The sequence below is a fragment of the Cetorhinus maximus genome, chromosome 13 (genome assembly GCF_964194155.1).
Source record: "Cetorhinus maximus chromosome 13, sCetMax3.hap1.1, whole genome shotgun sequence".
Taxonomy (NCBI): Eukaryota; Metazoa; Chordata; class Chondrichthyes; order Lamniformes; family Cetorhinidae; genus Cetorhinus; species Cetorhinus maximus.
In genome coordinates this window covers 11,395,593-11,417,220 of record NC_135891.1, presented here as the reverse complement: position 1 = coordinate 11,417,220, position 21,628 = coordinate 11,395,593, and the positions used below count along the sequence as shown (strand labels likewise).

General features: G+C 41.7%; 1 protein-coding gene across 2 annotated transcripts in view; it reads right to left on the bottom strand.

Moving 5' to 3' along the window:
• Window positions 1-17,202: 17,202 nt before the first annotated feature.
• Window positions 17,203-21,628, bottom strand: part of LOC144688419 (rho GTPase-activating protein 39-like) — a 551,921-nt gene continuing 547,495 nt past the window's right edge. For both annotated transcript variants that reach the window (XM_078554925.1, XM_078554926.1), the window contains 2 exons: window positions 20,999-21,168; window positions 17,203-17,730 (listed from right to left, as the gene is read on the bottom strand). In XM_078554925.1, the coding sequence (XP_078411051.1) occupies window positions 17,536-17,730; window positions 20,999-21,168 (365 nt within the window). In that variant the 3' untranslated portion in view covers window positions 17,203-17,535. The remainder of the gene's footprint in view (window positions 17,731-20,998; window positions 21,169-21,628) is intronic.

Here is a 21,628-nt window from a genome sequence, read left to right as displayed (position 1 = left end):
TGCCCTTCCCGCTCCTGTCGTCCTCCTGTTAACCCCCCTCCCCCTCCCCCGGCTCCGGCCGCTTGGTTAACGCATGCGCACCAGCTGGAACTTTGATACAAGGAAATGTAGCGACTCCCATGTGTGAGAGAGAGAGAGAGTTCATCTAATGTATATGTGTATATGTGGGAGTGTTCCTATGTCTGTGTGTTCATGTAAACACGTGTTCATTAATCATAGTGTGATTGGTGTTTTTCATACCCATCCACATGCTGCCAGCGTTTAAAAATAACAAACAGAAAATGCTGGAAAAACTCAGCAGGTCTGCCGGCATCTGTGGAGAGAGAGAGACAGAGTTAACATTTTGAGTCCAATTTGTCATCTTCAGAAGGTGCTGCCTGACCTGCTGAGTATTTCCAGCACTTTTAAGTTTTTATTTCAGATTTCCAGCCTCCGCAGTATTTTGCTTGAACTGCACATGTTCATTTGGCTTCAGCGTTTTTTAATTTTCCGTTCGTTCATGGGATATGGGTGTCACCACTGGGGAAGCAAGATGCTGGATGAGTTGGCATGGAGGGTGTAAGGGCAAAGGTGGGGTGTCATGGGTTGGCATAAGTTGGCATAGGGGCTATAAAGGGCCATGGGGGTGAGTGGGGGGGGGGTCCTTGGGTTGGCATGGATGGTATCAGGGGCCATGAGAGGGATGGGTAGAAGGGTATGGGTTGGCATGGATGGTCCATGGAGAGTGGGTGGGACAGGTGAAAGGATGTGAGGGCTGAAGTGCCAACTGCCTTTATGACAACTGGGACAAAGCCCCAGAGCACCAAGGCAGGCCTATTAATCAGCCTGCCTCAACACTCGGTAGCCCCAGTGGCCATCTCCGAACTCTTTCTAAGGATAGTGGACCCAACTTCAGCACAGACCACTGCCCCCGCCCGCCCTGGAATGAAAATCCAGCCATCCTGGAGCTATTTCTCCAAAGGCCTGTGCAATTCCTCGACTTTGCGTACCAGCCTTGGGAGCAAAACTCCAGGCCAGAGAGTAAGTTGAAGTTGACTGATGTAAGTAAGAATTAAGGCATTATATGGATTGCACTAGAGACATGCCCTGACATGTTGCTCATGGAATCTCACACCTGGGACTGTCAAGGTCCATTTCAAAAATGAACTATTGAAAGGAAGTCTACCAAGACAATAGCTACATGGACCAGGGTTATTAATATGGATATTGACTCAGAAGCTAATGGTTGGGTCATTATACGCCACAAGACAAAAGCCAGATCCAGACACCAGATAAGTATTCCGTTATGAAATCATTGTGGAGGAAGGAGGTCACATGACTCAAGTGACCATTTTGAAATCTCTGTACACAGTTGAGAACTCAGAAGCAGAGCAGTCTGCTGATGGATCTCCAACCTCAAACATCTGACAGCAAACTCCAGGCTGACCAAGCAGCCTGCAACAAGCCCTTCTCAAAGCCTGTTTATCTGGAAGCCACTGGACACCTCCTGCCAAGCAGACCAAGCCTCTCAATAACAACCTCATCTCACTGCAATGCCATCATCTTAAATGAATTCTGCACGTTTGCCTTCAGCCAGGAACCCACCTGAACTACTCTGTGAGGGGACCCCCCTCTGGATTTGGATTTTCTGGACTCTAGCAATCACACAAACTGATATCCATTTATGTGGTTCGTTTTACTGTTATATTATTCACAGTTGTAAAACACCCTCTTTCCTATCCCCTTACTGCATACTTGAGTGTGTGAGACGTTACAATCATTCCCCTTCCTCCCACCCGCCTCAGATTTGAATGTGTGAATAAACTAAACTTCCAATTTAATTAAACGCTATGAACAGTTTTGGTCCCCTTATCTAAGGAAAGATATACTGGCATTGGAGACAGTCCAGGAAAGGTTCACTAGGTTGATCCTGGGTATGGAGGGATTTTCTTTTGAGGAGAGGTTGAGTAGGGTGGGCCTGCACTCATTGGAGTTTAGAAGAATGAGAGGTGACCTTATTGAAACCTATAAGATTCTTAGGGGGCTTGACAGGGTAGATGCTGAGAGGTTGTTTCCCCTTGTGGGAGAGTCTAGGACCAGAGGGTGTAATCTCAGAGTATGGAGTTGCCCATTTAAGACAGAGATGAGGAGGAATTTTTTCTCTGAGGATAGTGAATTTGTGGAATTTTTACCGCAGAAGGTGGTAGAAGCTGGGTCATTAAGTATATTCAAGGCTGAGATAGACAGATTTTTAATCAGTAAAGGAATCAGGGATTACAGGGAAAGGCAGGAAAGTGGAATTGAGGGTTATCAGATCAGCCACGATTTCATCGAATGGCAGAGCAGACTTGATGAGCCAAATAGCCTACTTCTGCTCCTACGTCTTATGGTCTAATCCTAAGAGAGTTTGCTGTGGTCACTTTAAAATTTGACTACGAAGGGTTTTTGGAATAAGCTCCACAGCCTATTTTTAAAACAAAAGTCACCTCTATTTACAAACAGATGGCAAGATAATAAAGGAGTTCCGTTTTCCCCCCTCTCCTGTCTGTAACAGAGGCAGAGAGAGAGTATGAGAAGAGACTGGCAGCTAATGTTAAAGGGAATCCAAAGTCTTCTACAGGTATATAAACAGTAAGAGGAGTAGGAGGTCAATTAGGGACCAAAAAGGGGATCTACACACATGGGGGCAGAGGGCATGGCTGAAGTATTAAATGAGTAATTTGCACCTGTCATTCCCAGTGCAGAAGATGCTGCTCAAGCCATAGTGAAAGGAGGTAGTTGAGATATTAGATGGACTAAAAATTGATAAAGAGTATATATTAGAAAGGTTGGCTGTACTTAATGTTGATAAGTCAACAGAACTAGATGGGGTGTATCCGAGGATGCTGAGGGAAGTAAAGGCGGAAATTGCGGAGCTAATGGCCATGATCTTTCAATCTTCGTTAGATACAGGATGGTGCCAAAAGACCAGGGAATTACAAATGTTACACCCTTGTTCAAAAAGGATTTTAAGGATAAAATTAGCAACTACTGGCCAGTTAACGTTAAGGCAGTTAGCTTTTAGAATTTGTACCTTGGGGCAAAATTAACAGTCACTTGGACAAAACAGGTTAGTTAGGGAAAGCCAATATGGATTTGTTAAAAGCAACTCCCGTTCAACTAGCTTGATTGAGTTTTTGATGATGTAGCAGAAAGTGTTGATGAGGGCAATATGGTTGATGGTGATGTACATGGACTTTCAAAAGACTTTTGATAAGGTCCCACATAATGGATTTGGAATAAAAGAGGGAGTGGCAACATGGATATGAAGTTGGCTGAGTGACAGGAAACAGACAGGGTGTCGTGATGAACGCCTGTTTTTTGGACTAGAGAGAAGAATACAATGGGGTTCCCTAAAGGTCAACACCAGGACCACTGCTTTTCTTGATTATATATGACCTAGGCCGGGATATTCCAGCCCTGCCCAGGGTGGGAGCAGCTGTGGGCAGGAATGGAAAATTTGGAAAGGCAGCCAGAAGTCCATTGACTTCCAGCAGGACCGCAAAGTCCCAGCCCTAGACTTGGATGTGCAAGACACATTTTTTTAAAATTTGCAGATGACACAAAATTTAGAAGTATTGTGAACTTTGAGGAGGATAGTGAAAAACTTCAAGAGGGCATTGGTTGGTGGAATGTGTGGATGTGTAACAGATAAAAAAATTAATACAGAGAAGTGTGGAGTGGTACATTTAGGTAGTAAAATGAGGAGAGGTAATACAAAATATAGGGCAATTGTAAAGCGGGTGCAGGAAGAGAGAGACCTTGGGGGTATATGCGCACAAATTGTTGATGGTGGCAGAGCAGGTTGAGAAGGTGGTTAATATGGCATAGGGGATCCTGGGCTTATATAAATAGAGGCATAGAATACAAAAGCAAGGGAGTTATGGTGAACCTTTATAAAACATTGGTTCAGCCTCAGCTGGCATATTGTGTCTAATTCTGGGCAGCATATTTTAAGAACAATGTGGAGGCATTGGAAAAGGTCTAGAAAAGATTCATAAGAATGGTTCCAGGGATGAAGAACTTCAATTATGTAGATAGATTGGAGAGGCTAGGTCTGTTCTCCTTGGAGAGGAGTGGATTGAGGTGAGATTTTATAGAATTGTTCAAAATCATGAGGGGTCTAGACAGAATAGATAGCGAGAAACTGTTCCCATTGCCAAAAGGGTCAATAGCCAGAGGTCACTGATTTAACGTGACTGCAAAACAACGGGTTTCCAATGAGTATTTTCAACATTTTGTGATCTTATTTCAGACTTCCGGATTCCACGGTGTTATTGCTTTTGCACCTGTTTTAATTATCAATTGAGGGGTAAATGTTAGCTAGCATTCTCCTGACCAGTGTTGTGGGATCTTTTACACCCACTTGAGAAGATAGGCAGAGATTTGTTTTAACTTTTCGTTTCACAAACAGCACCTCTGACAGTGCAGCATGCTCTCAATACTGCATTGGTCAACCTAGATTATGTGCTCAAGTATCTGGAGTGGGCATTGAACCACAACCTTCGAACTCAGCAGAGAGTGCTACCCACAAATGAGCCAAGATTGAATAGGTAAATATTACAAATTTAAATTACAGGTCATCTGAATAATTTTTTTTCTGCCAAATCTGTGAGGGATTGTTGTAAAAACCCATTTGGTTCACTAATATCCTTTAGGAAGGAAATCTGCCATCCTTACCCTGTCCGGCCTACATGTGACTCCAGACCCACAGCAACATGACTGACTCTTAACTGCTCTCTGAAATAGCCTTGCAAGCCACTCAATTCAAGGGCAATTAGGGATGGGCAACAAATGCTGGCCTTGACAGTGACATCCACATCCCGTGAAAGAATAAAGAGAAAAAAAATGGCTGCTGCATGTCCCACAGTGACAACACTTCAAAAATACTTAATTGGCTCTAAAGAGCTTTGAGATGTCTGGTTGGTGAAAGCGCTATGTAAATGCAGGCCTTTATTTTCCTTTCAAAATGGCACAACATTGCGCTGGCCTCTGAAAACTGACCTTCAAATCTCAGCATACTTGAAACCCTTTTATAGAGAATAAGAACGAAGGAAGATGAACTCGTATATTTATGTATAGGGACGGAGGAAGAGAGACAATGCCTGGATCAGAATTGCAGTTGGTTAATTTAACGTAATTAATTTGTATAAGCCTAGTGGCTAAGAATTTTGCCATACACTGTCACTGTGCGTTAATGACAGATATTGAAGCATTCACGTCATTACTGCAAGCTAATGTACTTTGTGTTAGATTACTTGGATGGGTGGTCTGAAATTATCCATCTATTTTTATTACACCACATGAACTGACAGTTTTATGTAGAATTATAATTAATGGAGAAAGGTACATGTCTGGACAACTGTGTTGCTTGCTGGAGCTCTCCCATGACCCCTATTGTGCAAAATCTGGACTGCAATGGGTTTCAACAGGATATCCTGTTCTTAAACAGTTGAACACCACATATGGAATTTAAAAACAAAAAACTACTGCAGATGCTGGAAATCCAAAACAAAAACAGAATTACCTGGAAAAACTCAGCAGGTCTGGCAGCATCGGCGGAGAAGAAAAGAGTTGACGTTTCGAGTCCTCATGACCCTTCAGCAGAACTGAGTAAAGTTAGGAGAGGGGTGAAATATAAGCTGGTTTAAGGTGGAGGGTGGGGTGAGAGAGGTTGGGGTGAGGGTGGTTGTAGGGACAAGCAAGCAGTGATAGGAGCAGATAATCAAAAGATGTCACAGACAAAGGAACAAAGACGTGTAAAAGGTGGTGATATTATCGAAGAGAATGTGCTAATTAAGAATGGATGGCAGGACACTCAAGGTACAGCTCTAGTGGGGGTGGGGTGGAAAGACTGACAGGGTATTACAGTTATAGATTTAAAAATAATGGAAATAGGTGGGAAAAGAAAAATCTATATAAATTATTGGAAAAAACAAAAGGGAGGGGGAAGAAACGGAAAGGGGATGGGGATGGGGGAGGGAGTTCAAGATCTAAAGTTGTTGAAAGATGCTTAACCATGCAGTTTTTTTTTCTCACTTCTTTCTTGCCCAACAAGTTGGATGGGTGTTAACACTAGGTAACATTTTTCCACTTTGGGCTCCTCCTCAGCTCCATTTTTTAAAAACCACAGACTTTGTCACAAGACTTGCTCCTCCATTTTTAAGACAATTCTCATATGGTAACAACAAACATTTGCTGATTGGGTGAATGAACCTTCTGCTTCTGTCCATCATATTAGCCCTGAACTCTTTCTGCTTATACCCTACCCGTTGTTGCTGTCACCTCTTCCCTTCCCCATTTAAAAAAAAATCCACAAATTTTACACAATACAAGTTCACATCTCACAAAGTCAGCAGTATAGTCAGAGCAGTTCAAAGACCACTTTTAGCCCTAGTATAACCGTGTCCTTAAATGTCCAATTGCTAAAATGCAAGGTTGCCTTCAAGTAAATTCAGCTTACATTCTACTCTCAATTCAAAGTTTGCTTAATCATTCAGTTAGTCAAATTTCTTAGCATTTTGCTGGTTACCGAATATTTCATTTTTTTTTTAAAGCACAAAACCAACTTTGAGTGATCAGTAGACTGTGCAAAGGTCCCTAAGGGAACAAGGAGGGGCAGCTTCTTCTAGTATTTTTACTCTGAGAAGTGTTTATTGTCACTTAGAGGGGTCAATCATTTCACGTTTTTGTTTATTAACAGTTCTTCAATCTGGACCATTTTGTGTTGTTTTACCACTGAGGAGGGACCTGTCTCTGCTATGTTCATAGGAACAGGCGAACAGTCATTAAAAGCAGCATCGCAGGTCAGCAAGGCAATTAAAAGTGCTAACAAAGCGCTGGTTCTGTTTTTAGATGTTTAGAATTCAAAATGTGAAATTATGCTAAATCTTTATGAAACCCTGGTCGGGCCACACGTTTTGTGCACTGTTCTGGTCTCCTGTACAATGAAAAGAACACAAGCACTGGAAAAGCACAAAATCATTTATAAGGATGGTGCCAGAATTGAGAGATCACAGATATTGGGAAAGATTCAATATATTGGGACATTTTTCTTTCAAAAAGGGAAGACTTTAGAGGTGATTTGATAGAGGCCTTTTAAAGTTGTGAACGGTTTGGATAGGGTAGAGGTGAAATGTTTCCACCTGTGGGAGAATCCAAAACTCAGGGCCATAAATACAGGATAGTTACTGATAAATCCCATAGGGAAGTAAGAAAAAATATCTTAGTCACAGTGGTTGGAAGGTGGAACTCACTGCTACAGGAAGTGGTTGAGGCAAATAGTTTAGGTGCTTTCAAAAGGAAACTAGATGACTGCCTGAGAGAAGAGGGAATAGAAAGATATGCTGAAAGACTGAGATAAGGCAGATGGAATATGAAGAGACTTATGTAGCAATTAACTAGTTGGCTGAATGGGCTGTTTCTGGGCTGTATATTCAATGCAATTCTATTGAATGTTCTCAAAGGCAATATTGCCTGCAATTGGACTCGTACCTCTCACACCTCTCTGAACTATGCATGTTCTTCTAATCTAGCTTCCCTTTGCCTATAGCACCAAGCCGACCGCTCCAAGCTACAAATGGCACCCTGTGCAATTGTGATTATTTGTGCTCAGCTCTCTCCGATCCCAATGCCACCTTTAACACAATCGATACTCCACCCTCTATGACCATCACTCTCCATAGCTCCAGGCCACAACATGCATGTAAAGTGCATGTTGCCACAGCAGCTTGGACTCCTTGGGGGGCCGGTTGGCTGGACAGCTGGTGTGGATCAAATTGGTGCCAATAGCCTGAAGTTCAATCCTTTTTCAGGCTGGAATGGGACTTGGCTCCTTGTCCTACCCATGATGGAGGTCATGGTGCTGTGGGTTGGACCTACCTTTGGGCAGAAAACTCAAGAAGAATTGTCAGGGAAGATTGAGCAGATTGGGGACACTTTGCTATGGAAACTGAGGAGATCTGGCAAGAGGTCCTTAAAATTAAGTGGTTTGGCAGGAAAAAATTGAGAAATTATTATTGAGAAATTGAGTATTGAGTACAGAACAGTTGGACATAAATATCTGATAGCTACGGACATAGAAATTGGAATAGTTCCCCTCAAGCCTGTTCTGTAATTCAATTAGATCATGGTTGATCTGTATCTCAGCTCCATTTACTCACCTTGGCTCCATGTCCCTTAAAACCCCTGGAGAAATCAATTTCAATTCTGAATTTTTCAATTGTCCTCAACAGCTTTTTGGTGGAAGATAGTTCTGGATTTCCACTGCATGTGTGAAGAAATGCTTCCTGACATCCTCCCTGAACAGCCTGGCTCTAATTTTAAGGTTATTCCCTCTTGTTCTGGCCTCTCCCGCCAGAGGAAATAGTCTCCATCTACCATAACAAACAAATCCTTTAATCATTCTGAAACGTCTCAATTAGATCTCCCCTTAATCTTCCAAACTCAAAACTGAATAAAGAATTGAGGAGAAATTTCTTTCCATAAAGATGGAACTCAATGCCCCGTGGAATGGTTGAAGCAGATCATACTGATGCATTTGGAAGGAAACTTACTGCGTACGAGGACGAAAGAAATAGGAGGGATATGGGGGCAGGGTGGGAAAATTAAAATGGGACGTGGCTCATGTAGAGAATAAATTGGGGTATTTACAAGGTGGACCCAATGGCTTGTTTCTGTGCTGTAGATTCCATGGACATTCTATTCACCACACAAACCTCTCTATTTCCCTTCCTTTTGCTATGCTCATTTGTCCATCATATGCAGTTACTGACCCATCCTAAGGTGTTATGAGCTGAAATGTCTGACTGACCTCGGTTTCTTCACAGGTGCTACCTGACCTGCTGAGTGTTTTCCAGAATTTTCGAGGGTCATTATTTGCAAAAGCAATGACATATAAATAAAAAAAACTTGCATCTTCATATTCACAACTTCAGGATCTCCCAAATGCTTTACAGCCAACAGAGTACTTTTTAAAGTGCAGTCACTGTTGCATTGTAGGAAAGGCAGCAGTCAATTTGCACACAGCAAGCTCCCAGAAGCCGCAATGCAATAATGACCAGATAATCTATTTCAGAGATGTTGATTGAGGGATAAACGTTGGTCAGGACGCCAGGGGAAAACTCATCTAAGATATGTGGCATGGAATCTTTTACATTCACCTGAGAGCGCAGACAGGGCCTTAGTGTAACATCTTATCCAAAAAATGGCAAGTCCAACAATGCAGCAATCCCTCAGTGAAGGATTTTGTTAGCGTGGATTTTGTGCTCAAGTCTCTGGAGTGGGGCTTGAATTGACAATCATCTGAATCAAGAAACAAAAATTCTACCAGCTGAGACATAGCTGACACCTCAGCTTGTCAATAAGATCTAACAAAAACTGGCAACAGGAGGCTATGGGCAGAAACTATTTATAATTGCTGGGGAGGAGATGCAGCATTTTGACTTTGCTTCAGAAACAGAATATAAATGATTGAGGCTAGCAAAGCAGTTTGAAAGCCTGTTTATGAAGCCAATGAAGGTCTAGATGTTCAAAGATTGATGTTGTCCAAGGTCAGACTGTGGTAGTTTTCTAGTGTCAAAGTTGGAATGAATGGTTATCTGATTGGACAAGGAAACAAGTCCAGCAACATGTTAGGTTGTGTATCGATGACCTAGATACATCATCTTAGAGGATACTTGTGCATAATGTCTCAAAGTACAAAAGCACAACAAAGCAGTTATCGCATCTAAAAGTTAGGCTATGGATAACAGAAGCTCAATGACAATTTTAAGGATTCAGGAAACAAAAAAAAAACAAAGTTCAAATTTGCATTTGTGGTGATTTTATTTTCAATGTACCCACCTGTTACACCCTCAGGTTCAGCACTTATCTTTCCATCACATCACCAAAACTGGTATAACGAAGAACATGGGATAAAGACAAGCATTTATTCTTACTCCCATCCTATGGACGTTAACTATATCTTGGCAAGTCTATGAAGAAGTGAACTAACTGAATAAATAGGAGGACAGGACTGAGGCAGCAACATTTATTCCTCACCAATTATCTTTCTCCCATCCTTGAAGGCGTCACTTCAGGAGTGCTCTGGCACCTTGCAAACCTGGTCACTATTCCATGTGTGAACCTCAACATGGAGCGACAGCAGCTATTAAAGACTATGGGGAGGGTGTAGCAGTACATTCAACCCAGATACTGTCCTCGTCCTACATCTTGCAAGCCCACTGGGTTAGCAATCTGAAGGGAATATTACCTACTTGTCTCCTGCCAAGCTCAAGAGGGCTGATTGTAGCATATCCACTGTTTGGATCTGTGACAGCTGCTGAGCTGATCTCAATCTAGGTCTTTCCTCGTCTGGGTAACTCAGTTGCCCATGGGATGAACTCCACAATAATCTAGGATAATAGAAATACATACAATTGGAACTCAAAGACCTTTTAGGTCACCTGCAATATCAGTTCTTGCAAAGGATGAGGTTGGGTTGTTTGTTTATTCCTATACTCCGTGTAAAACCTAGAGGGCAGAGCAGGCTGAAAGGGCCGAATGGCCTACTCCTGCTCCTAGTTTCTATAAATGGAATCCATTCATTATTTGAGCGCTTCAACCGAGATTCCATTTACTAGATTTAGTAGTAGTCTATTCTGTAATTAACTCCTCGGTTTGGAATAATTTTTAACTGATTCCTCTCCTTTCAATCATTTTGGCCCTGGGGACTTGATCATTGATCCATCCCCGAATGACAGGGAATGCTTTGGCTGAACTGAGGTAGACCATGGTTTGAATTCTCTCTTCCTTGTGCCTTTGTGGTCCAACAAGGAATATAGCAGACTCTGAAGATCACTGACCCTGTGCAATCGTGTTATTATAAAACATAGCCCTGGTAGTCACCCCTTGAAAACAGGAACAATGATATTTACTTCTTATGCAGTTGTGTGCTTTACAGTTCATTTTATTTATGTATCAAAATAAATGTTTTCTTGGGAAAATGAACAAGCACTCAGCAAGTTGATGCTCCAATATACTGTGTCACGGAGCAATAATGTAGGGTACCCTTATGCTCCCCTAAAGGTGAATCAATAATTTCAGCTATACCAACACAGAGCAACACCAGGCACAGTTCTGCAGGGAGGGGACATGCAGAAATAAATCAGGCACTCTAAGGCTTCTTGTTCTATTAAGCAGTGCCTACTTGCAGAATAGCACTGACTGAGATCTGAAAACCATTTGCTCATCTTCCAACCCCTACACTCTATAGCAGAGAGGTGTAGACCAGAGTAAAACAGAGAGGAGAATAATACAAAATCTTTTCAATTGTAACGAAGGTGATACTAAAAGTATGTGTCCGCATAAAAACGTACAAGTGTTGGAGCTTTGAGTGTGGTGCAAGAGTCATCAAGAGAAGATTTTAAAAAGTGTTGCATTTATTTAGCACTTTCCCACGACCGCTCAATGTCTCAAAGAGCTTTACGGTCACTGAAGTGCCTTTGAAGTGTAGTCACTGTTGTAATGTAGGAAATGGGGCAGCCAATTTGCACACTGCAAACTCACACAAACAGCAAAGTGATAATGATCAGATAATCTGTTCTTGTGATGTTGATTGAGGGATAAATATTGGCCAGGACACTGGGTACAACTCCCCTGCTCTTCTTCAAAATAGTGCCATAGGATCTTATCCATTCACCCGAGCAGGCAGACAGTTTTAAGGTCTCATCGAAAAGATGGCACCTCTGACAATGCAGCGCTCTCTCAGAACTGCTCTGGTGATTTTTGTGTTCAAGCCCTTAAGTGGAACTTGAATCTGGAAACTGGTGAGTGAAGGCTGAATTAAATATAATTAAGTGAAGCCAAAACTTTCTTGGAACAGCCAGAGTGTGGAAATACTACATTGGGGATATGGCAGAAATGCAAACTGATGATTAAATTGCTTGCTTGTATATCTCAACAACAGCTATGTTTGTTTATGGGATGCTGTACACAGACTTCCATTTGTGAAAGTAGATGCCCAACAGTAAACATTATACTCTCAGAATAGCACACACCGGAGACTTCCTAAAGTCAGAATCTTGCAGCTTTTATTTACACTTCTCTTACGCAAAGAAACATCCAGTGTACACAAAAAAATTATTTTGCTTTTATACAATCTCTCAAAAAGCATTAACATATCACAGCATGAAGGAGAAGCTAAGTGCAAAGAAAACCATTTTAAAAAACACAAACAGCAATGTTTACAGGAAAGTTTACAACGCAGTTTTACACAGTAACGCTAATGCATATTTCAAATGCCACAATGTACAAAAGAAAAACAAAATCAAGAGTGGTTACATATTTGGTTTTGCTTTTAATAAGACAGTCCCCATTCAGCACGCGCGCACACACACACACACATGCACACACACAAATCCCTTTCCCAATTTACTTATTTAGGAAGTTAATTCCATCTGGAGTTTAATATTTCAAAGTCAAATTCAACCCTTTTTAAATTGTACAATTGTTATTTAGGTAAATACCTGATTGGGGAAATGAAAACAAATGAATAAACAATGGATTTTTTAAGCTACAGTGGCTATGTCTATTCCCACCACCTGGATATTCTGGGGTTTAATTTTACTCTATTGTTACTGGAATCATAAGTTTGTCTTCAGTAACTTTTTTCCCCATTTTCAATTTTGGGGAAATAATTTCCACCACTAAGAATCCTTTGTATTTATCATCAATATACAGAAAACCAAAAAAAAACTATTATTTACAAAACTTCAGTTAGTGTAATACCAGATACTGTGTCACATGGTGTACGAGGGCACACTAAAATAACAATGCGAATTACTGTCAATTCAGTACTGCCACAAAATTGAACGGGGGTATTTATTCTGCAACACAAAAGGGGGGGATTTTAATCCATCCTGCCAGTCGGAACATCCATAGGATCAGATGGAAACCTTAACTTTACACACAATGTTACTTTAAATGGAGACTAAACTCAGGCGGCAGTTATGTAAAATAAACATTGCACCTAGACCCTTCAGTTTGCTGACTGATGGGATGGGGTAAGCTCCCCCCAGTCAGTGGGGTGTAAAACAGAGATCAATGGGTATCCCACCTGGCACGTTAGTTAAAATTTCCCCCAAAGAATGCACTTGGTAGCATAAAGAATGGGAAATGCTATTGCAATCAGGAAGATGCATTGTACAAAATATTCTCCCCCTCAATCAATGTGGTCTTACATCAGCAGATTCATAGGATTGGTTTAGTTCTCATGAACGGTGCAATGAGCCATTTCAAAGGGGCATCTATGGAACTTTTTTTTTCTTCTGGTCTTCTCCCTTCCTCTCCTGAAAGCACCAACTCCTGGAAAAATGCAATCTTCCCATTTTCCCAGATGGGAAAGTGTATCAAGTAATAGGGACATGGGGGGGAGTGGGTGATGGTGTCAGGCGAGAAAAGAGGAGGTAAAATACCTTCTCTCAAAACGAAAAGTTTAGCATAAAGTCAAAAAAAAAGCTGCACTGCCAGGATAATTAGCTGCATCACTGTGATAATTATCGTTAACAGTATATAGTTATACAGAGACCTGCCCTTCCTGGTAACAGATCTTCTGTGTCCACAGCACCAGTTACTGAAGTTTACAGCACACACTCCTTTAAGTGTAGAACAGTTTTAAAATATATTTTGTACAGTTATATAGCAGGAATATAAACTTAAGAGGAATACATAAATAAAGCAAGCTGCAATGCAGAAAGATATTCATTTGGAAAAGCTATCTTTTATATTTTGTTTTACAAAAATACGACATCTTGGGAACCACAAACTTACACTGACTAGACTCTGCTGCCGAGATGAACATTAACTGATTAGCCTTGGCAATAAAAAGAGAATGTGGGAGGGAAAAGGGGTGTGAACCACTAAAACTACACAGGCGAAAGAAAGATCACTCATTAAACTTTTAACTTTGCAGGCTCCCAGAAAGATTAGATTGATGGGAGGAGAAATTATTTAATTACAACCTTAGCAGTGTTATCAGATTAGTCATCTCTTATTCATTCTTCTGTAAAGGCACAGACCTAGTCAGTCGGGCATGCCCACTGTTGGGCATGATGGGCACCCCCTTGCCTGAATGGCAAGACCCAAGGAGTCCCCATATATTCACATCAAACGGCCGAGAAAAATAGGCAACTCTTACGTGGCTGATTTAAAAAATAAACATTTGCAACGAAAAGTCACTTAGTAACACAGAACTTGAATATTGCTGAGAGACATGTTGCTGAAGCTTTTTGTCTTGAATTCATCAGGACAAATGCAAGAATACCACAACAATTGTGATCATTTGAAATTTGGCATTCATGCATTTGCAACGTATTGATTTGTAACCTCAGTAAAAGTAATACAAGCTCATTCTTAAATGGGACCAGTGGTGTCTTACTGCATCAGCCTCCAGACTAAAATATCTCCATTAGGAAAGTATGACAGACCAGGACACAATGAGCTACAACAAAGATAACTTATCACCTAGCTTAATCTTACAAAGGAAAGAAACTGCGTTCCCTGAAGGAGATCTCTTCCTTTCTTCCATAGATCATTCATGGACAACAGAAATTGTTAATTCAGATCTCATTGTGTGACTTCTAATAATGTTTTAATTTTCAAATTTTCAGAGCTATGCCTTGGGCTTAAAGCTAAAAAGAACAATTGCAATTGCTAACATTTCAAACTTTGCAACATAACTTCACTGCTAAGGTTCGGAGTACTCATCAACACGTGATTTAGACACAAGATGCGGACATTTGCAATTCAGTCGCAATAAACCACTTTCCAAAAATAAAAAAGGACAGCTGCCAAGTGATGAACCACAACCAAGAAAACAGGAAACTAAAGTTAAGTAAAACTGGCATAGTTATACTGCAGACTGGTAATATACACTCAACGATGAGTGGGGAGTTCAGATTTGACTTGTCCTTTCCAAAAACTTGGTGCAAAGTAGCTTATTTCACCCTGTTTATATGAAAGAGACCTAAAGAGAATGATCACAGCTAGTTTACAAAGTTGGTGCTGTATGCCCTCCAAACTTAATTTCAACTGGTATAAATTATCATCCCCAACACAAGCTCACAAGAGCTTTGCATTTTGTTTTTAAGCTTTGCAAAAGGAAGTCTAGAGTCAGGAGTAGTAACTCCACTATAGTCTGATTGAGTAACTACATTTCTTCCGTGGAGATGGCAGCACTGCTATTAGAACTCAATGCAGTGTTGCTTACTCACATTAAATACCTCTCAGGTACAAAGGCACCATGTATATAAAACAAAGTTAGTACAGCAGCTATCAGAAGAGAGCAAGAAGGAGAGAGAGAGAGAGAGTGAACAAGCGCTAAAATTACTACAACCCATCAACAAACCATTCGCAGCTCAAGACCTAATCACGTTGAGCATCTGTGGGACTGGGCACAAACTGGATCACTTGACCCCAACTCAGGGACTGGACAGAATGACGGGGCGAATGCTTCAAATAAATGGCTGAAAATGTAACTCCCTGCACCCACCCGCCCCTCCAACAACTCATTCTCAAAGTCACGTGATGCTAAAAATAACAATGCTCCTTATTGTATTAAAAATAAAATCAACGGATCAAAACAACCTCATCCCAGTTAATGTACCTGATAAAAATTTTTGTTCAGCCTTAAACGCTTGCAGAACGTTGCTAAATTTAGATATACAGGAACAAAATATAAATTAATTCAGTACCGAGTGGCAACAATTAAACTTAAAAATGTGCATAAAGGCAGACGCTCTCAACTTTGAGTTAACCGTAGGCAAATGTCCAAATTTACTGGGCCTCTACTTTTGTTTTCCTTAATAACTAAATCCAATTTGAATGCCAAAAATGGGGTTTTGCAAACCTCAAGTAAGATTTTGCGATCTCCTAGATTGTTTGTTTTATTAAAACTCTCGGCTCAGGAAGGACAATTGCGTTGTTGAAGATTCCGGTGGGTTATGGGGCTGATTTTGAGAAAAAGAGAAAATAATCTATGTCCTAGCAATAAGAGATGAGACAGTTCACCCGTTTCATTCAAGATTCCAAAGCGTCTATCAGAGAAAAACATGAACTGAAATAATTAGCTTTAGATGCACACTGCTTGCTTCGTAGATACTTAGAACAGAAATGCTAAACAGGACCTTCTATCTTTTTAAAAGAAATACGCTCTGCTCAGTACATCACTCCCCAGATCAACAGAGCAAAGGGCATTTTACAGATGGCACTTTTCAGTGTTGACACCATGTACTGTGGAATGCAAGCACCATTTCTAATTTAAGAACAACTTTCCAATTAACCGTTGGAATTAACCATGAAAAGTTGCAAACCTCTGAATTTCGAGGATATTAAAAATTAAGTGGGACTTGTGCACCAGGTGAAACAGAGAGCACAACTGTCCTGACACACAGAACTCCGAAAAGAGTTGGGCCAAGCAAGGGAACGGACTCAATAGAAATAAAATATAGAAATATGCAGACATGTATATATACACATTACACATGCCATCTGTCATGTACCATCGGAAAAGCAAGATTCGGGTTTTTGTGGATTGCGTGTATGGAGGACACATCATTCTGGGATAAAATTAACTGAAACATTCAGTCATTCAACCCTATTATCAGTGACCATGGTATTTAAAACATTGGCTAGAGTTTAATAATAGTGTTTCTATGTTTCCCTCCAGTGAAGGCAGAGTAAGCAAGCAGAGTGAAAGCCTAGTGTTGGTTTGGGCTACAGGAAGTGAACAAGTATTTTCTTTTTTTTAAAACAAGCAACCTTTTGTTTTTTTTAAAAAAAAAGACACATACACCTTATTAAATCCCGATTTAAAACACTGGGTTTTCTTTCTCACAAAACAATACAGAATAAAAATCACACATACACAACAACTCCCAGTTCCCCTCACACTTGCAATGCCCAGTTTTACAACATGTCAAATTGGCAGCCTCCCTGTGTATGCTAACAGCCTCCCCTTCCAAAAGTGCCAATGGTGTTTTGCCTTCATCCTTTTGGGGGTTGAAGTATCATGAAATTTTCTAGCTGCAGTATAATTCAGGGTGGGGACAAGGATCATTAATAATCTGATCCAACTGATGGTTTGATTATCTCCATCATGAGGCACCTTTTTAAACTTTTTACCATCGCAGAAAAGAAAATTACACACAGACTGAATATTATTTATTATTGGCTAAAGATGTTTGGAAAATAAACTTCATGCACAACACCTCAGATAGAGTGAGTGGTTCAGCCCCGCAATCTCCCCTGATTCCAGCCTGCTATACAGGGAAGTGTAACTTGGATTTAAACAGCACTAATGGGTAGTTCCGCATCATGGTTGTTCCAGGTACCAGTTTGAGGCAATGTTTTTGTTGACAAATGGATTGTCCAGCCACTGAAAAAGCAGGAAGGACCGAGCACAGACACGCACCAAAGGGACTGTGGGGAGAGATAGGCTTGACCCTGCCGAGCAGGCCAGTGTCTGTATCCCTTGACCTCTCACAGGTCACCTTTGATGAAGCTCGTGTCTAGATGCACAATTAGTAAGCGAATGAAGGACATCTCCTTCCGCGTGTTTTCAAAGATAACCCGTGGGTCGTCGGATTGGCAGCGTAGGCAGTTTGGAGCCATCACCATGGCAAGGTTGTTGACGTCCATCTTGGTTTTGCTCACATTAATCGGCTGTGCAAAAATCTATTTAAAGTAAAAATATAAAGACTTGTTCAGTAAATGTCTCATTGCTCAGAATGTTAAATTTTCACGTTTTTGTGAGGGTAAAGGAAAGGGGGGGGAGGAATCTTTTTCCATTTTCTCCCCATGGTCTCTGTAAGTTGAACAAACTTTTATTCCCCCAATTCAAGTACCTGCTGCTAGAGGCCCCAGAAAAATCCAAGGCCTGCCCCTGCCAGGGACTGCCCTGTTACAATGGATTGTGTGTGTTTTGTTCTTGTGAAACTAGTTTTGCCTCAATATGAAAATGTTTAAGCAAACTGGCTGGTGTGGGCGTAACAATAAATCTGGCTTTTCGGCCAGGGAGGAGGCGGGGGTTGTGGAAGTGTTGCCAATTTGCCCTGGTGGCTCCAGACCAGGTAAGGAAACAATAAAAGCCAAGTTTTCTGCTCCTTATCCCAGGATCCACACTGGCCAAGTCAACTGACTGTGCTGAGCAGTGATGCTCTCCCATGGCCTGTCAACATTCACGGTCACTACACAGGTTATACATGATTGGGAGGAGGAGGGGCGGCGGGGGTGGGGGGGGGAGTATTATCACTGGACTAGTATTCGAGAGACCCAGGGTAATGCTCTGGGGACCTGGGTTCCAATCCCACCCCAGCAAATGAAATTTGAATTCAATAAAAAAAATCTGGAACAAAAAGTCTGATGATGACCATGAAATCATTGCTGATTGTTGTAAAAACCCACCTGGTTCACTAATGTCCTTTAGGGAAGGAAATCTGCTGTCCTTACCTGGTCTGGCCTACATGTGACTTCAGACCCACAGCAATGTGGTTGACTCTTAAAATGCCCTCCGAACCAGCGACACCCACATCCCATGAACGAATAAAAAAGCTAAATAAATTATCTATGAGAGCTCCTCCTGAATCTGCAGCGCCAACAGGAGTGCCTGAGGCTCTGGGCAGCTGCAGCCCTACTGGCAGAAGCGGATGCTGTCGATATAGGTGGGGAACCTCAAAATGGAGATACTCTCTGAAGGCTTTTCAAAGTGTGAAAATAAAATGGGAAGGTGGTGGTGAGCTGCCTTCTTGAACCGCTGCAGTCCATGTGGTGCAGGTACACCCACACTGCTGTTAGGGAGGGAGTTCCAGGATTTTGACGCAGCGACAGTCAGGATGGTGTGTGGCTTGGAGGGGAACTTGCAGGTGGTGGTGTTCCTATGCACCTGCTGCCCTCATCCTCCTAGGTGGCAGAGGTCGCGGGTTTGGAAGGTGCTGTCAAAGGAGCCTTGGTGAGCTGCTGCAGTGCATCTTGTTTTTATCGCAATACCCTGTCCTTACTCCATATCGCTCAATATCTTTACTTCTCAAGGATCTATCTCCCTTTGAAATGCCCTAATCTATGGCCCTCTGAGGAAGATGTTTCTCCATCAGTTTTTAAACTTGTTGAACTGAATCTCTACGATCATATCCTCTTATTACAGGGTCTCCTACCACAAGTTCAGTGACGTCCCCTAATTATCTTGTCAAATAGTCCACCTTAATCAGGTCACACTTTAATCTGCTCAGTTTTGAGGAAATTAACCCATGTTAACTCAGTTACTACTTATTTCTAATTATAACTCTCACATTTCATCCAAAAACCATCCTGCTGAACTGGCACTAGACCTTCTGCAAGCCATATCTACATCATTCGAGTGAGGCATTCAAAACTAAACACATTGCTCCAAGTAAGGTCTGAGCAGCACTCCTTGTTTTCATAACCCTGATGAAACCTTTTGATCATGTTTTGATAATCTGTAACGCTAGCTGTTAATGAGTTATTTACCCAGACTCAAATTTGCTTATTCATCCACACATTGCCTCTCCCCTTACACTACCTTTCTATTTGCCGTCTTTGCATCCAAATTACTTCACAAGGCAGTCAAAGGGTATAGGGGGCGGATAGGAAAGCAGAAGCCACAATCAGATCAGCAATGAACTTAAAAAAAATGGCAGAGCAGGCTCGAGGGGCCGAATGGCCTATGTTGCTCGAGTCGTATGTTCGTCTTTGTCATTGTTCTGTGCAATTGTTTGTTTCATTTTTGTTTTTGCTTTCCTCTTCACAGTTCACTAGAACCTCTCAGTGTCACTTGTAAACTTCCAAAATCATTGCATCACAAGAATGGTACAGCACAGGAGGCCATTCGGCCCATTGTGCCGGTGCTGGATCTTTGGTAGAGCTACCTAATTAATCAGACTCAAAAACAAAAATTGCTGGAAAAACTCAGCAGGTCTGACAGCAGCTGTGGAGAGAAAGGCAGAGTTAACGTTTCAAGCCCGTATGACTCTTCTTCAGAACCCACAGTTCCAGTTCTAAAGAAGACTCAAATGGACTCGAAACGTTAACTCTGTCTTTCTCTCCACAGGTGCTGTCAGACCTGCTGAGTTTTTCCGGTAATTTTTGTTTTTGTTTCAGATTTCCAGCATCCGCAGTATTTTGCTTTTAATTAATCAGACTCCCATGCTCTTTCCTCTTAGTACTGTAAATGTTTTTCCTTCAAGCATTTACCTGATTCTCTATTGAAAGTTATGATCAAATCTTCTTCCACCGCCCTTTCAGACAATGGAATTCAGATCATAACAACTCATTGTGTTTAAAAAAAAGTTTCCTCATATTGCTTCTGTTTCTTTCGCCAATTCGCAAGTTCCCCTCCAAGCCACACACCATCATAACTTGGAACTATACCAGTGTTCCTTCATTGTCGCTGAGTGAAAATCCTGGAGCTCCCTCCCTAACAGCACTGTGGGTGTACCTACACCACATGGGCTGCAGCTCAAGAAGACAGCTCACTACCACCTTCTCAAGGGCAATTAGGGTTGGGCAATAAATGCTGGCCCAGCCAACGACACTCACATCCCATGAAAGAATTTTTTTTTAAAAGTCGCTTTAAATACCCCCACATGTATTCCAAACCAGGTCAGTGAAAAGTTAGAACCACATTATTCCTGCATGGGACCACACTTAGAATCCTGCAACAAAGGTGGCCATTCATGCCTGTGCAGGCTCTTTGTATTTTTATCCAATTCCCTTCCTAAGTTACCATTGAATCTATTCCCGCCACTGTCAGTATTTGAAACTGTCCCTTTTAACCAAACTTCTACTTCGCCAACAGTTCCCTATCCTGACTGTCTGCCAAAATGGTGCATCTCTCCACGTACACCCCGAACCACCCCCACCTGGTTGCTGGCCCTGCATCTGAAGTACACTGATAAATGCCCAGAAACCCTGCCGGCTTTATGCTCACCTGCAAAAAGTGGATGAGGTAACCAAGGACAAGGCGGTTTATTTCAGGCAGAGAAGCGACAACAGCAACAGCAGCCTCAGGGTTCTCGTAGTTGCTCACACATTGCGGATAGAACTTCTGTGGGATCAGGGGCTCCTCCAACTCTCGGTACCACAGCTTCAGCAGGGAGGCTGCAGAGTAATAAAAACAAGCACAATGAGAAAAGGAGGCCTCTCGCGGGAGTTTATGATGGAATCCTTTGTGAAAGGGCATCATCCTTTACAGTAAACTAACAACATTAAGTCTAGCCAACGGGACACATGCTACTCTCTATTGTTCTTTCTCAGTGTAACATCTTTCTCATGTGACAGTTTCATTTGTTTGTGCCAACAATGGGATTCCAATCAGAAGGAGCTACTTGTGTTTTACCCTGCCACGTGCTACTGGATGCAAACAATTTTCTCATGTGATGAGTTCTGAGTCTTAGCAAAGCCCAGACACCAAAGATGGGCTTTTCATTCTTCCTTTCTCTCAGGACAGTGTGAAAAGCAGTATATAGTTCCACAGGCACTGATTAAGGATGGGCAAGTTATTCCAGGAACACTCATCCCTCATGGGTTGACTGGGTGGTCCATTCTTTAAGTTGGGGCA